The sequence below is a fragment of the Amborella trichopoda genome, chromosome 5 (assembly GCF_054954075.1).
Source record: "Amborella trichopoda isolate Santa Cruz 75 chromosome 5, AtrichopodaSantaCruz75HAP2 v2.0, whole genome shotgun sequence".
NCBI classification, from domain to species: Eukaryota; Viridiplantae; Streptophyta; class Magnoliopsida; order Amborellales; family Amborellaceae; genus Amborella; species Amborella trichopoda.
Window position 1 is genome coordinate 44,047,318 of NC_142340.1, and position 16,789 is coordinate 44,064,106.

The window sequence follows — 16,789 nt, forward strand, 5'->3', positions numbered from 1 at the left end:
GACCACATGTTTTTCAAAAGCAAAGTGCCGGACCGCCCCCATTTTGTGTCGGACCACAAACCCAAAGCACCAGACCACCCTTATTTTGTGTCGGACAACATGCTGTCCAGAAGCAAAGTACCGGATGTCCCCATTTTGTGCTGGACCACATGCTTTCCAGAGGGTATTTTGATCTTAATTTGATCTTTTTTGTATTTTTTTTCTGACTGGGGGGTATTTGCTAGGAAACTTAAATTTGGGGTAAAAAGTGAGAAAAAAAAGTTTGGTTAGGGGTAAGTTGCATAGGAAATCTATTATTGAGGGTTATTTGTAATTTTCTCTAGAAAAAATCAATATTCTCCAATACTACACTTTAGTTTTTTTTAAAAAGAAAATGCATTTAATTCTTTGAATGTGTAAGAGAAAAATAGATTTCAATTATTTAAATGTGGTTCGTATTTTTTGATAGAGGGAAATTATATGGAAAGAATATTATGCAAAACCACACTTATAATTTTAAAAGAAAATGAATTCGAAGCAAATCATGCGCTACAGAATTTACATGTTATATATTATTTTGAGGGAGAAAAATTACATAAAAAAAATTGATGCGGCCATGCCCAGCATAACCAAAAGTTTGTAATTCCGAAGACCATTATTAGGGGCAAGGTTAGCCATTTAAATTAATAATGAAGGGCTAAAATTAAAAAGAATGGTTTCCTAAGAGTTTTTCAAGTTTTGAGTTTGCTTAAATACTTGTTATTAAAGAGTTTTGAGGGAGATGTATTATTATTTGGCTGAAAAACTTCGAGAATTTTATCTAAAGGATTGAGTGAAAAGAAAAGATAATTTTTCTTGCAGGGGTGCTTCTACCTTGTCGTATTAGATTAAAGATTTTTCTCGAAGGAAAATTTTTAATTGTAATATTGGTATCGAGCTCTTGGGAGAAGTTGTCCGGGTGGCGATTCCACAATGTCATATCCAGTATTCCATCTACACCATGTCTAGAATAAAGAAAGAAACGAAATTTTATCAAAATTCACCTGAATTATTTAATACTTACCTATTTTTGCCAAATACCTACGATTATGATTTGGAATAGTTAAAAACGAGTAAAATATTAACCAATTGACATGTTAAATATATTCTATAAATTTCCCCAAATATCTATTTCTAATATCTTTTAGAAACCTTTTGTCTTGCCATGTCTTACCATCCTAATGATTCTCATATTCTAATAAAAATATGTCTTGCCATCCTAATAATGAAATTTCATTTTATTGAGTGGGCACACCCCAATTTTATGCCATATTCATTGAAAAAAATAAAATAAAGCCATTAAATGAAAAATAAAGCATTATTAAATATGAAATTATAATTGAAACAATCCCAACAATCGATTTAAATTGCACGCATGTAATAAGAGTTACTTGTGCTTTATACAACCCTCGATTCAAATCAAACGGCTTAATCAATGAAATAAATGCAACCACCCAATTTCACATCCAATGACCATGATTAATTGAGACCATCTTATATCAAAGGTAAATGACCTCATTATATACTTTCTCATAACTATAATAATTGTAGAATATAAAGCACAAGTGTAGTTGAGGGCAAGGTTGTTACCACTTTAATTGTCCCATTAAAGGTTGATAGGTTCAAACTTTGAAAGATAAATTACATGGGTATTTTACGAGTTATTAGAAAGTTCTAATTTGATAGTGATTGGTGATAGATAAGTTTGGGTCGTCTTAGAATTAACATAGGTATAAACCTTAGGAACCACCGAAGTTTATGGTTTTGTTTTATCTTCGGGCATTAATTAGCATGAGGAAAAAAATTATATAAGGTTGCACTTTTAAGTTGTAGGATTAAGGTGCAAATCCATTATAAAAAGGTGTGTTTTAGTATTGGAAAACCATCTAATTGATCATCTCGACATGGAGATATATAAATATGTAATGAAAAAATGATTTTTAAGTCATAAAAATAATGTATCTTGCAACGAGTTATCTCTACTGTCCATTTAAAAGATTTTCAAGTGTTTATAGATCTACTTGATTGTAAACCGCTTGACGATTTATACTGCTATGTCCTAAGTTCAACTCCTAGCAAGAACGGGGCCCACTCCCCACTGACTCACACCAAAAAAAAAAAAAAAAAAAAGAGAGAAAAAGGCATTAGGTGGTTCTCAAGTGGATCTCATAGTTTATAATTAAAAAGGCCCAGCTCCTTTGCCAAACAGAATAACAATACAATGTACTCCTTATTTTTATATTTATTTTCAAACCATTTAAATTCATTTGTCTTCATTGGATAGATAATTTCATAAATTGTTGGGAGTTGTTTTCTCCATAGACGAAGACATATTTGTCATTTTGCCAACCACTTTAAACATGTGGTAATGCATAAGTCAAGGTCTTCACGCGTTATTTGCTAAAAAGTCGTGGTGAAATTACGTCTATATTGGTCTGTATTGGAAAACATATCTACGGATGCATCCGTAGTGGTAGAGGTAAGGTGCGGCTTCAAATTTTATCATTGTATAAAAATATGTCTTGCCATGTCTTACCATCCTAATGATTCTCATATTCTAATAAAAATGTCTTGCCATCCTAATAATGAAATTTCATAATCTTTATTTTTCATTTTTCAATAGCTTTATATTTTTTTTTTCAATGCATCGGAGAGCCCTTCAATTGATCATCTCGATCTCGAGGTATATGGACATGAAGAGAAAAAGAGACTCCAAGTCTAAAAAATAGTGCATCTTCTAACAAGTTATCTAGGCCGTTCATTTTCAAGATTTTCATGTGTTTATTGATGTGCTTGATCTGTACTGTTTTTGAAATTTAAAAATTTTATCACTAATGATGAAAACAAGTTTTTAAGTCATCATAAGGTTTCTGATATAGGAATGATATATCGAATTATTTTTTTCTATATGTACCTTACTTCTACCGTATAATAAAGCAACTTATACAAACTTCACCCTGTCATAAAATGGTCGAACCACCTCAAAAAAACAATAAGGTGGTTAAAATCACCAATTTTGGTTGGGGTTACTTTTTAAAAATACTTTCATTTGGGTACTTCCTCAGGAATCTTTCTATAATACCCATAATGCCCTTGTTTCATGTATGTGGTGCTAAACAAGCAATGGCATTTAGGTAATTTGTCTCACTTAAGTCAATTAAGCCAAATGGCCTATATACACCACCTTGTTCTTAGATCAAAACCGAGAACATATTTTTTATTAAAAAGTATGGATTTGTGTAAGCAAAGGCATTTCGATAAGGGTGTGGTTTCGATAAGGTTGCAACTTTAAACAATCCAATTAAGGAACACCTCCAAATTGTATCATAACATATAATTTTGGTGAAAAAAATTATTAGGATTATATCAAAATCTATTTTTATATCTAATTATAAATTTTAAAACTCTAAAAATGGTTAAAATCAAGTAGGTCTATAAAAATATAAAAATCTTGAAAATGGACGGTCTAGATAATGTATTACCAGATGCATTATTTTTGGGACTCAAAATCTTTTTTTTGTTTTTGTTTCTATATTCATACATCGCGATGTTGAGATCAGCAATTAGAGGTTTTTTCAACATTAAAACAACCTTTTCTAATGGATTTTTGAGATTTTAAGGATGCAACCTTGTATAAACTTTTTCCTTTCGATAATTTGGTGCCACTTAAGTCACCCATTTTAAAGAAAAGTATGGTTTGTATAAGGTTATAACCTTAAACAATCCAAATAAGGTGCACTCCTAAATTTTATCATAAGATATAATTTTAATGTCCAAAATTCTTAGTATGGCCCTATAATCCATTTTCATCTCTAATTATGAATTTTTAAACTCCAAACATGATTCAAATCAAGTCATGAAAATAGAGGTCTAGATAATATATTGCAAAATGTATTATGTATGGAACTCGAAATCTTTATTTTTTCACATATTTATATATCTTATGTTAGTGATGATCAATTAGAGAGTTTTCCAACATAAAAATAACATTTTCTAATGGATTTTTAAGGCGCACATTATATCAATTTTTTTCATGAAAGAAATATAAATATCATGCTTGTTTCAAGTTCCAAACCCGGAACATGATTTTTTCAATGAAAAAACATGCTCTAGTTTAGCACATGGAACAACTATAAATATTTAGGTTATTTGGATAGAGTAACTTGAGTGATCAATTAACCAAAATGCCTTTGATTATTTAGGGTTCCGAACTTGTAACAATCGTAGAGTGGGCATTTTACTGAATACTTGAAGAGGCACCTATGCTAAATAATTTATGGAAATTAACCATTTTGTTAAATTAGTTAATTTTGTTAAATTGTTTTGAAATGGTCTGATGCACCTTTGGAAGATCTATTAACATGTGAAGGCTACTCATGAATCCTAACGTATGTAGTAAAATGTGTACATAAATGGGAGGATTAAATGTTTTAAAATCCGGTTATTTTTTATCCTTTGGCCTTAAAAAGATTGTCTTCTTCTTATCCTCTTCTGATGATGTTCACAGAGCTCTAACTCGGATCCGTGCGAAGCTCCTGTCAGTGGATCTTTGGAAATCCAGTGATCATGCCTCCCTCACCTCTAAACTCAATACTTGATTTTGGGGCATTCCCCTGGAATCTTGGTGTTTTCCGGAGCATTGCTAACCTTTGCGGGGTGGCAGAAGATTATGTTTGCCCTAACCTCCATTAAGGGTATTGCAAGGCGTTTTGCTAACCTTGTTTGCAAGAAGGCAGATGTTGATATGAACAAGAGGTAAACCTTCTTGTGTCTGTGTCTTTTTTTGCTGAAGTTCTACATATATTTTAGTGTAATTTGTTACAGGTTTTTGGTAATGGTATTTCAATTTATGTATTGGTTTTTTACATTGTTTCAATTATTTTAAAATGTTTTTGCATATTCGTTGGTTAGTTGTACTTTTATATTTGTGTTTTTCTGTTATTTTTTGCTGGAAGTTTATATACCCTTTTCTCCGCACATTTAAGTTGGCTGATGGTATTCAATTTATATTTTATGGATAAAGAGTCTGTATTGAATTACATTTATTTTATATGGTTGCGTTAGATATATTACCCCAATATACCTCCTTTGTATTGTTATTATGTAGACATTATGTATGTTTTATGGGAGTCTCTTTTTTCCACATTGGTTTTCAATTTTGTATTGTTCAATGGGCATTTAATTTTCTATTTACCTTAAAGCTGAGGGACGATCTCGAGCTTTTGAAGAAGATCAGGTGTGTAATAACTAAAAACTCATGATTCAATTTTTTTACTGCTAAGTTATTTTAATGGTGGATTCCTTACATGTTAGTGCTCTTGGGAATGCAAAGAAGTGTTACACACAAAATCTCTTTGATTGGTTTTTGATATATGATTTCTGCTTATAATGCAGGAGTGTATTCGTGCTTGTTTGATCATGTTCCCAATATTACAGTTCTTCTGTTTAACTTGTTGGTTTACACGTGATTAAATATTTTGTAGCGTGAATGGAAGTTAGTTTAGCTGGAAGTTGAGCAATTAACATGTATTTTTTTTGTAATTGACATCATGTTCCATCACGATGGATGAAATATTTAACAGAACCATGATAAATTAAAATTGGTGTGCACTCATGACTAGGTTTTGGTATCTAATTGTACATTTTCTGTTATGGTGCATATGAAAGGGATGATTTTGACATTTCCTTTCTATCGATGTATGGATTATTTGTGTTTCTTGATTGAGTTTTTTTATTAGGAGGAGATTACTTGTATTTATGAAATCTTTTTGTTGCATTTTGGAACTAAAGAACGATGGTTGATTGAAGAATCCATAACTAAGGTTTCTTAGTTTGGTTTTATCAAACTGTAACCCCATGCAGCATCTTTTGAACTGGAGTTTCTATTGACCATCCTTGATTGTCTTTTTTGGTTGGCACTTGGTAGTTTATCAAAACATTCTGATGTTATGGTTCTTTATATTATGAGTTTCGTACTCTTTAAATATTGATGTGTTGTCATCTTGGCCTTTGACTCTGTTCAATGTTAACTTGATTTGTAATGTGTCTAATCTGGGAATGAACAAGATAATCTGGTTCTAGTGGAAAGCCTGGATTGACTAATTTGAAGCTTGAGTTCATATCCCGCACTGGAAGCACATTTTATTTTTATGATTTACTATGTTGTGCTTTTTTGACATGGAACTTACTCTTAATTGGAGGTGTTCTCATGGGAATAGTTATGGCTCCTGATGTTTGAATGTGGGTTATGTTAGAAAGATTTATATGTATCATCCACTTTTTTTGTACTGCTGTTATATTTTTATGAAGCATTTCCATGCTGTTTATAATGTTGCTGACTATTGACAATTATATGTGCATGATTGGCTATTTCTAATGCTGCGGAGCAAGTGTAGAAAAACAAAGGCTCCTATATATTGCTGAAGGTAGCATACCTATAACTGAAAGCATTATGCAAGTGTAGAAAAGGAGAGGCTCATCTATATAGCTGATTGTAAGACACCTATGCCTAAAAGCATTAGGCATATCATTGCTCTTGAAGTTGGCTGGGATTCTTATATGTGACAGGCATACAGTTCTTTAGTTGTGTATAGCAAGCTTATGGAGGACCAAATTCCTCCTGGACCCCCCTAAACCTGTCCAAGGCTTCCTCAGTCTCAAACATACTCATTTTGGAGATCCCTTGGCCATCTTTCTGATGGCTCAAACTGTCCAGTTTCGATTGCCGTGATGCGTCATATTAGTGTACCGCAGTTTTAGGACTATGCTCTAACTTTTCAATCTAAAAGAAAGAAAGCATGCCTCAATTTATAGAGTTATGATGTCCTTGTAAACTTTTCCATTGACACTCTACTTCCTGTAGTTAGGAATTTATGGAGGTATGACATTCTTGTAAACTTTTCCAGTGACACTCTACGTACTGTAGTTAGGTCTCAAAGCTCTTGAAGTCATGATGACTCCTAATGATTGGGTTGTCCTTATTGTAGCTTGTCCATAACATTTATTTATCCATATTTTGTAGAAAAAAGAATTTGTAACATATGGAATATGCAGGGAACTCGAGTTGGACACACCCTCACACTTTCTTTCGGATGGTGGATCATCATAATCGTCCGTGATATTCCAATATTTCGCACTTCTATGCGCTTGACATTCTTTAATGTTAAAATGTATTCGTTTTGTTCAACATGGTTGTGCCTCAAAAAAGCAATTGTTTCTGTTCTTACCAGTTATATCCATGCATTACAATTTATAACTCAAGGAATACAATTAATGTATTTATCTTAGAATGATCATATTATTTTTATTTTACCCATTTTATTAATAATTCCTTTTGTATGTGGCAGTTTTATTTTTTAAAATCATTTAAGCCTGACAATTATTTGTTCAAATTCAAAAGGAACACAACATTTCTTTGTTGGATCTTTTATTGTGTGTTTCATTTTGTATAGATGTAGGAGGCTAAATATTCTGTTTTTTTATTCTTTATTCCTTTGGGGAATGGAAGTGCTTGATACAAGGGAAGTTCATGTTAAGCGTGTATCCCCACTTCAACTATCAATATCTGATGTAAATATGGGTTCTCTTGCCCGTCTGTTTTCTGCCTTTGTATTCCTTTTTTTTTGTGGTATTCTCATGTTTATTTCTCCTGAATTTATCATTGATGAGTGGAATTTTTTATGGCACTTGATTGAGGATAAGTCTGATCTCTAAGTTAATCTCTAAGTTAAGTGGTGTTTTTGGTTATTTTCTGTCTTTTTACCTCTTTTCAGTTTTCTGGAGTTATTATAGCTTCATATTCTTTCTTTGAAAGAAATTGGTCGAGGATGATTGTGATAATCCCAGCTCATTATGAGACCTTCTGAGTTCTGGGAAAATATCCCTTCATGGAGTCTGAGAGCAACTATGCTGTATACTGCTTCTTCTTCTTCTTCTTCTCGCTCTTCTTCTTTTCTTGTGAGTTTGTTCCCAATGATGGTCCTATTATTGACCATGCTAATATTGTATTGATGATGATTTTTTCGATGTAATTGAGGGAATGTTTCCTATATGTCTTTCTTGCAGAATTTCAATTTTGCTATTTCAGTTTTTGAAAAATTATTTACCTCAATGTGAAATAGTTTAGTTGAGTTGGAATTGGCCATTCCTATAATATTAGCATATTTCTCAGAGAATATTATTTATAAAGTCGCAAACTTTATCTCGGGAGTCTGGGATTCATTGGTGGATATGTGTTATGCAATGTGGTCTTTTTGCTTTGACAACTATCAAGGAATACTTTTTTTAGGTTATTCTTGTTTAAGTCAAATAGGGGAAAACAATTCCCTCAAAAAAAAGTTTTAGGGTGAGTTGGTTATCTTTGTATGTTAGTGTTGGCTGAAATGGGTTTCTCAATGATGTCAAGTCGATGACGAGTCTAACATGTTTTATATATTTAGATGCAACCTGAGGCATTTATCTGAGAGTAAAATTCCCGACATTTTAGCTTCTCTTATTACCAGTTTGCTAGATTGCTGATGGTTTTTTCTTGTTTTCTTTTAATGGAATTTTAAGAATTGTGTTTTTGCTTCTTGTGTGTTTTTTTAGAGGTGATGATTGTGATATACCCAGCTCATTATGAGGCCTTACACTAGGTCTGGGAGAAAATTTTCATTCACATTTCTGAGCTAAATTCAATCTTTTTGTTTTCCCAGTTAGAAAATTGTCCTCTTTCCGCTGTTGATGCCATCATAAGTAATTTAAAGTAATATATTGATTTGAAATAGCTATTCTAACCCCCATCGTATAGGGTGTAGACACATACCTTTAAAAATCGGTCACTGCAATTCTATTGTGATTTATTACAGTGGGATCAAGTGATTATCTATCTATGAATCCTTAATGGTTATGATGCTGAGTATTTTGCTTATATGTCTCGTCCTTCCTTTAATGCGTTTCTCAGTGATGTCAAAATTTATGACGAGTCTGACCTCCTTGATGTAATTCGAGGAATTTGTCTGAGAGAGGCCTTTCATTTGCATTTTCTACTTTCATGTAACTACTTAGCGTATTTCTCAGAGAATATTATTTGTAGAGTCACAAACTTCATCTCTGGAGCTTGGGGTTCCGCTTGTGGATGTGTTACGAACTGTGGTCGTTTTCCTTTGACAACTATCAAGGAAAACCTTTTTTAGGTTATTCTTGTTTAATTCAAATAGGGGGGAAAGAATTCCCCTGGAAAAAAGTTTTAGAATGAGTTGTTTATCTTTGTATGTTAATGTTGGCGGAAATGAGTTTCTCAATGATGTCAAATCGATGACGAGTCTGACGTGTTTTATATATTTTGATGCAACGTGAGGCATTTGTCTGAGAGAAAAATACCATACATTTTATCTTCCCTTATTACCAGTTTGGTAGATTGTGTTTCTTTGTTTTCTAGTAGTTGAATTTAAAGAATTGTTTTTTTTATTTTTGTATGTTTTTTTGGCGGTGATGATTGTGAGATACCCAGCTCATTATGAGGGCTTACTAGGTTTGGGAGAAAATTTTCATTCATGTATTTTGAGATAAATTCATTCTTTTTGTTTTTCCAGTGAGAGTATTGTCCTTTTTCTGCTGTTAATACTATCACAATTAATTTGAAGTAATATATTGATTTGAATAGCCATTTTGAGCCCCAGCTTATAGACAAATGTCCTTTTAAAATAGGTCACTACAGTTTTAATTGTGATTTATTTCAGTGAGATCAAGTGATTATCTATCCATGAATCCTTAAATGGTTATAATGCTATGAGTATTTTGCTTATATGACTAGTGCCTCTTCAAATGGGTTTCTCTGTGATGTCAAAATTTACGACGAGTCTGACCTACTTGATGTAACTCTAGGCATTTATCTGAGGGAGGCGATTCATTTGCATTTTCTACTTTCATGTAACTTGTTACATTGGTAGGTGTCAACGGTTTCAATGACCCAAATAGAAATGGTAGAATTGGTTTTTTTCCGATTAGATGACATGGTAGAGCTTTTCAGATTTGTAGATGTCGTTTGTAGTTTGTCTCCTGTTTTAGGTTATTTTACATGTAACCTTAAGCATGATTACTACCCAGGAATTGTTATTTTTCTTTCCTCATTTTTGTACTTCGTTATGAAAAGTTCGACTCCTTTCTCATTTTCAGCATTTTCAATCCCCAATTACGAATAGATTTCATCATGACGATGTGTTCTCACTTATTTCTCTGTTTTATGTTCGTGTGTTGAATTTTTATTCTTATGGTGTTCATGGGATTTGCAATTAGCTTTTGTGTATGAAACTGTATCGGTTACGGTTATTATAAGTTTGTTGTTTAACAAAATGCCGAGAGTTGGGGTATTTGGAGCTCATTGAATTGATGTGGAAGGTTATGATTCCCTACACCATTTATTCAAGGGATTGTATATACTGAGACCATTTACATTTGTTACAAAGTATTCACAAGTACCTCAAGCAATCCGATTTCATATTAGACATCTTGAATTATGTCATGAAGTTCGAGAATTTTTTTTTTGAATTTGGAACTTAGTCAACGGCACATTTATAACCACCTGATTTGAAATTTGATGAACAAGAGTGATTGTGACATTTTTGTGTCAAAAGTAAATGGGCTCTTTGTATACTTTCTCAAAAGGAAATGGTCTCTTTGTTGACTTTTTTTAAAAAGAATTTGTTTTAAAAATGGTAAATCTTGTGGTAAGTTATTTAAATATTTTAATGATTTTGAAGTGTTTATGTGTTTTCGAATCTAAAGTTCATCATAGGGCTGAATATCGATTTTCAAGCCATCTGCATCATATAGTCTCCTACAGTGTAACCTATTGTCAAAATTTTAGTCTCCAACAGTGTAACCTATTGTCGAATTTTAGGGGTACACCTTTGTGGTACATTATACAAACCTTATCCTTTAACAAAAAGGGAAAGTATGTAGAGAGATTATTTATTTTTGATACAAATAGGTCACTAGCACTTTTTTGTCCTATTTAAAAGTGAGTGATTATAAATGTGTCATAGACTAAGTTTAAATTTTTTTAAAACAATTTCTTGAACTTTGTAATATAATTGAAGTTGTGCAATTTGAAATAAGATGCTTTGAGGTATTTGTGATCTCCTTGTAATAATGGTGACATTGTATACAATCCCTTAAAAGAGAATATACAAAGCGACTAGTAACTTTTGATACAAGAAATAATCACTATTGTCCATCAGATTTCAAATCGGGTGGTCCTAAGTGTGTGATTAAACATATGAATATCTTTAAAATGGACAGTCTAGATAATATTTTTTAAAATGTATTATTTTTAATATTCAAAATCTTCTTTTTTTACCCATATTCATACATCGAGATGATCAATTAGATCAACATTAAAACAACATTTTTTGATGGATTTTTGAAATGCATATGTGATTCTACAATTTATTTGGTTGCAACTTTTTTTAAATTTTTTCAGCTTCTAAATTTTACATGTCTTTATTTTTTTGGAAAAAAGTTTATATAAGGTTATAACCTTAAAATGTAGAATCATAGGTGCACTTCAAAAATATATTTGAAATATTGTTTAATATTGTAAAAACCAGCTCATCGAGCATCTCGAGATTGAGATGCATGAATATGAAAAAAAATAAGTTTTTGAATCTCGAAAATAGTGCATTTTACAACACATTATTTAAACGGTCTATTTTCTAGATTTTCATATATCTATAGATCTATTTGGTTTTATTTAAAATTTTCTAATAAGATAATAAGAAGAACTTTTTATAACAAAATTACAGAAAAATTTTAAAGTGCGTTTTAGTTGGATTGTTTAAAGCTCAACCTTATAAAAACCGTAACTTTTTTATTTTTTTTTTTATTTTTATTTTTATTTTTTGCAATCATTAAATGACCTTTGGACCAAGTGGAAAGATGTAAAGCTTTTTCAACGACTGTGACGGGCAATGATTCCATGACTTTGCTAGCTTGCTTTATTTACTGTGTCCTCTTTTTTTATGATGTGGCTCCACTTTAATGAATTCATTCGACTTTTTCCAGTTGAATGAATTCGAAACGTGCCGAGGACTCCATTGCAAACTACACCATCATTTTCTTCTTCTTTCCCTTCAAATTTCTCCTGCCCTCTTCCTCACTTCAACAAACCAACATTCAGACTGAATTCCAATACTTTCTTCTCAATCTACTAGAACCACTTTGCTTTGATTGCATCTCTCTCTGATAAGTGGAATCTTGCATCCACCGAATTGTTTCATCTTCCACTAAGGTTACTTTCTCCAAAAAAAAAAGGCTTAACCTTGCACTCTCACTCATGGCTTTCATAAACCCAGTTGCAGATTTTGTTACAAAATACGTGTTTGACCTATGTATTCGGCAGATCTGTTATTTAGTGCGATTGAGGAAGAATATTGAGAAGCTGGAAAGCAAAACGAGAGAGCTAACAAGCAAAAAGAATGACACAGATAGTGCCCTAGCAGCAGCTGCTAGGAGAGAGGGAAGAATCCCCACCGAGCGAGCGAAAGAATGGCTCGATTCAGTAAGTGTAATCGAAGCAGAAGCCGTTCGGATTAAAGATGAGTATGAGCAAAGACGCCTGTGCCCCGATTGTTGGTCTCGTTACAAACTCAGCAAGAGAGCTGTCAATCTCGTGGAAGATGTCGACTACAAGTTAGCAATGGAGATTGGTGCATTGTCTACCTCTCCACCTCCAGAGCGTGCTGTACAGTTGGAAACCACGCCCATCCCAAGCCAACCTACAGCTCAAAAAGCATTACAGGAGGTTCTCAACTGCATACATGACGACCAAATCGGGATCATCGGAGTGTACGGTATGGGAGGAGTAGGTAAAACAACTCTTGCCAAAGAGGTAAACAATCAATTGCAGTCCAATACTAATTTTGATATTGCGATATGGGTCACTGTGTCTAGCTATCCAGATCTATCAGGCTTGCAGAAGAGGATTGGAGAGCGATTGGGTCTGGATTTGTCGAATTGCAGTTATGAGACGGCCCGGGAGAAGCTACTGACTAAGTTGAGAGGAATGAAGTTTGTAGTGATATTAGATGACATTTGGAGTCCTTTGTCACTCGAAGATGTCGGAATTCCTCGACCAACCATTGAGAATGTTGGGTGCCAGATTCTCCTAACCAGTCGAATCCGAGAAGTTTGCAGTGACATGGATGCCAAGCCGGTGATCCTAGTAGCACCACTCTCGAAGGAGGAAGCATGGGCTCTATTTGTCGAGAAATCAGGTTCACATTCTACTTTGCCGAAAATAAAACCAGTTGCCGAAGCTATTGTTGAATGTTGTGATGGGTTGCCCCTAGCGATCATCACGGTCGCACGAGCCATGGCAAACCATTTGAAAGTGGAGGAGTGGGAGGATGCCCAACGGGAGTTGAAACAGTCGGGCAGTGGTGTTAGAGGTATGGATGAACGCGTATATAAGCCCTTAAAGTTCAGTTATGATAAATTAGATGATGATGATCTTAGATCTCTCTTCTTGTTCTGCGCTTTATACCCTGAAGACTATATCATGAGGGAATATGAACTTTTAAATTGGTGCATTGGGGAAGGATGGGTAGATAGGGTAGGTGATCTGAATTCTGCCATTAAAAAGTTGCCTACTTTAGTTAGAAGGTTAAAACTAGCATGCATGCTCGAAACTGGAGATGAAGAAGGCTCGGACCTTGATGATGAAATAACAGTGAAGATGCATGACGTGTTGCGGCACATGGCTCTATGGATCACTTCTATTAGGTCGAGGTCGGGGCAAGGTGCCAAATTCTTAGCACTGCCTAGGGCTGGTCTGAGTGAGGCGCCAGATGCCTCGAAATGGAGTGAGGCAGACAGAATATCCTTGATTGAAAACCATTTAAAGGCCCTTCCTCCGTTGCCTGAATGCCCAAAACTGGTAACACTACTGCTTCAGCGAAATCGGGATCTATCGTACATCCCACCCGAGAATTTCTTTGAACGCCTGCGTGCCCTCCGGGTGCTTGATTTGAGTTATACCCGTGTTTCATCCCTCCCATGTTCTATTTCAAAGTTAGAGAACCTCCTTGTGCTCCGGTTACGCCGTTGCCCGATACGAGAGTTACCTGCAACATTCGGGGAGCTTCGGCGGCTTCAATTGTTAGACTTGTCAGGGTGTCGTATGATTGAGGAGCTGCCTATTGGGTTTGGGGGCATGACTGATCTAAGACGGCTACATCTGTCCTGGACCCGTAGTCTCACGAGATTCCCACCTCGAGCATGGTCTTGTTTAAGCAATCTGGAGGAGTTGTACATCCAAGAATGTGGCCTCCCATGGTCCATCGAGGAGCCTGGAGAGGCGGGTGGGGCATATTTGTTGGAGTTAACTCGCTTCAGTCGCCTGAGATTTATTGACAACTTAACCGTTACAGGTGTGGTAAATTGGAATTGGCTTGAGGAGTTAACCAGGAGCATCCGGGGATTGAGAATAGAGGAATCTACTATTACAGATGATGCCTTGATCACATTGGAAAACTCCCCTGGCATAAGGATTTTGGTGTTTGTAGAATGCCTGGGGCTGACACGCGCCCCCAACACCTTTGCAACTGACCTTGAGATAGTAGGTTGCAGGGAAGTGAAGTGTGTGATGGTGGGGGAGGAGGCGGGAGACGGTGCATTCCGATGCTTGGAGAAGTTGGCGCTTACGCGCTTGGATGGAGTTGAGAGCATATGCATTGGGGTGCCGTCTCAGGGATCCTTCGCCATCCTAAAACGACTGAGTTTGAGTTCATGCTCAAGACTGCGGTCCGTCTTCACAACCGGCATGCCGCAAATGCTCACTAGTCTGGAAAGTGTGTTCATCCAAGAATGTGATGAAATGGAAAAAGTGATAGATGATGAACAGGAGATTGAAGAGGATGCCTTCCCCAATTTGGAAAGTGTGATTCTTAGATCGCTACCAAAATTGAGAACCATATGCGGCCGCAACTTGAATTGGCCATCGCTGAAGGGGATCGATGTGGAGAAATGTCCAAGTCTAACCAGGCTCCCTTTCGATGCCCGCAGTGCACAATGTCTAAAATACATAGGGGGAGAGAAGGAGTGGTGGGAGGGTTTGGAGTGGGCAGACCAAACCACCAAGTCCCGTCTCCAACCCGCCTACTTCTGGCACGAAAAATGAAGTGTTCAGAGACACTCAATGAGACATTAATATCTAGAGGCATCTGGTAATTTTACTTTATTTTATTAGTTAAAAATCCGTCTATCTTTTTTTGCCTATAGATGTAGTTACATATGAATTATGTAAAGTTCAGTTGTTTTTTTTGCATTATTTCTTTCCTCTTTTATTTTTTTTGCTTTTGATTTGTTTGTTGCGAGTTCTATTTGTTTTTGCCCTTTCTTTCAAAAAAAAAAAAAAAAAGGGGTTGAAGTTTAGAGCTTTCGCTGACAACACTCCTCTACTTCATGGTGAACTTTATAGTGGAAAGACACCACATAAATCTGTGAATCGCGGGGGGCCAGAGAGAGAGAGAGAGAGAGAGAGAGAGAGCGCTTAAGAGAGTATTTATTGTACAACAGGATTGTTGTCGATGCAGCCTTATGCATCCACAGTCATGGTGCCAAGGCGCAACAAAACATGTATTCCTCCTCCGGCGGTGGAGTGGCAAGGTGCGACACTTTGACGTTTACAGTTCCATTGATAAAATTTGGAGAAAAAAAAATTGGAAACTTTCAATTTTTGAGAATATTTAAATGGTTAAGGAAGGATTAGTAATTTATTCATATCCAAGGACAGTCTTTGTTTTTTTAGGAATTTTTTTTTAACAAAAAAGTTCTTTTTATTTTTTTTCTCATTCCATTTGTTTTAATGGTTGTTCATCAGCGTCTCGCCTTGCCAGGTCTAGAACGATTATTTTTTTTTTCCGTTCTTGTTTCGACTCTCTGATCTGTCTATTCCGATAATATCTATTATGAATACATGTTGATTTACTGTTATGCGTGATTGTTCAGTTCGAGATGTCGGTTTCTGAGGATTGATAATTTACAGTTGTCAAACTTCTTATGTTCCTGCTTTGTTACTATTGTCTATCTTCAATTGTTCAAACTCAAGTTGTTCTCGCTTTTTTTGAGCTTTAAATTTCATAATTAAACTTGACAAATATTCAGGAGATCCAAAAAATTTGTGGCACTCAAATTGCATCTTTCAGCATGATTTTTTTTGTGCTACATCCAACTTTGATTGTTTAAGCTGGGCGCTTCTTACAAACCGCTATTGGACGATAGACACAAACATATCCGAAACATTAAAGAACTTAAGATCTCCTCCTCTGTTCTGAACAAAATGTTATAGAGAACAAAATCTTAACAAAAACTCTAAATTATATCTCGAGGGCCCATGACCTTTTTTTTTTTGGGTAAATAGTGCCCAAGTACTTGATAAAAAGAAATGGGACTATACAAGCACCTGTCGATCTCTCTCCCCACAAGAATAAACTCTCTGAGATCTTTCTCTCTCTAATAAAGAAAAAATTTTGACGAAGCTCAAAATTACAAGGTTACTGCAAATTACATATATATTAAATCCATATATCATTCACTCTTTATAGGAAAAATGACACAAAATATTTGGCCCCGTGTCTTTTGGGGTTGTATCATTGGACATTTTGTTGTGACCATGTCCAGCGTGACATAAGCTTGCATGTATCTACTTAGCGTTCCATAAAATAAAATAAAATAAAATAAATTAATTAAAAAAAAAAAAAACCTTAAACTTGCATGCAAAAATGCAACGGTA

The 16,789-nt window shown here is 34.8% G+C and overlaps 1 protein-coding gene and 2 non-coding genes across 3 annotated transcripts; all 3 read left to right on the forward strand.

The window, feature by feature from the left end:
- Positions 1-7,982: 7,982 nt before the first annotated feature.
- LOC148782138 (small nucleolar RNA snoR53Y) lies at positions 7,983-8,059 on the forward strand. The gene has a single exon (XR_016056739.1). It is a non-coding gene; the product is annotated as a small nucleolar RNA snoR53Y (small nucleolar RNA).
- A 537-nt stretch (positions 8,060-8,596) lies between these two features.
- Positions 8,597-8,691, forward strand: LOC148782139 (small nucleolar RNA snoR69Y). The gene has a single exon (XR_016056724.1). It is a non-coding gene; the product is annotated as a small nucleolar RNA snoR69Y (small nucleolar RNA).
- A 3,175-nt stretch (positions 8,692-11,866) lies between these two features.
- Positions 11,867-15,325, forward strand: LOC18432043 (disease resistance protein RPS2). Its single transcript, XM_020665893.2, has one exon. It carries the CDS (start codon positions 12,332-12,334, stop codon positions 15,173-15,175), a length of 2,844 nt encoding a protein of 947 aa, XP_020521552.1. The 5' UTR covers positions 11,867-12,331; the 3' UTR covers positions 15,176-15,325.
- The last annotated feature ends 1,464 nt before the right edge of the window (positions 15,326-16,789 follow it).

Coding starts and splice junctions, on each gene's coding strand:
- LOC18432043 (XM_020665893.2), top strand. CDS start 12,332: ATGGCTTTCATAAACCCAGTTGCAGATTTTGTTACAAAATACGTGTTT.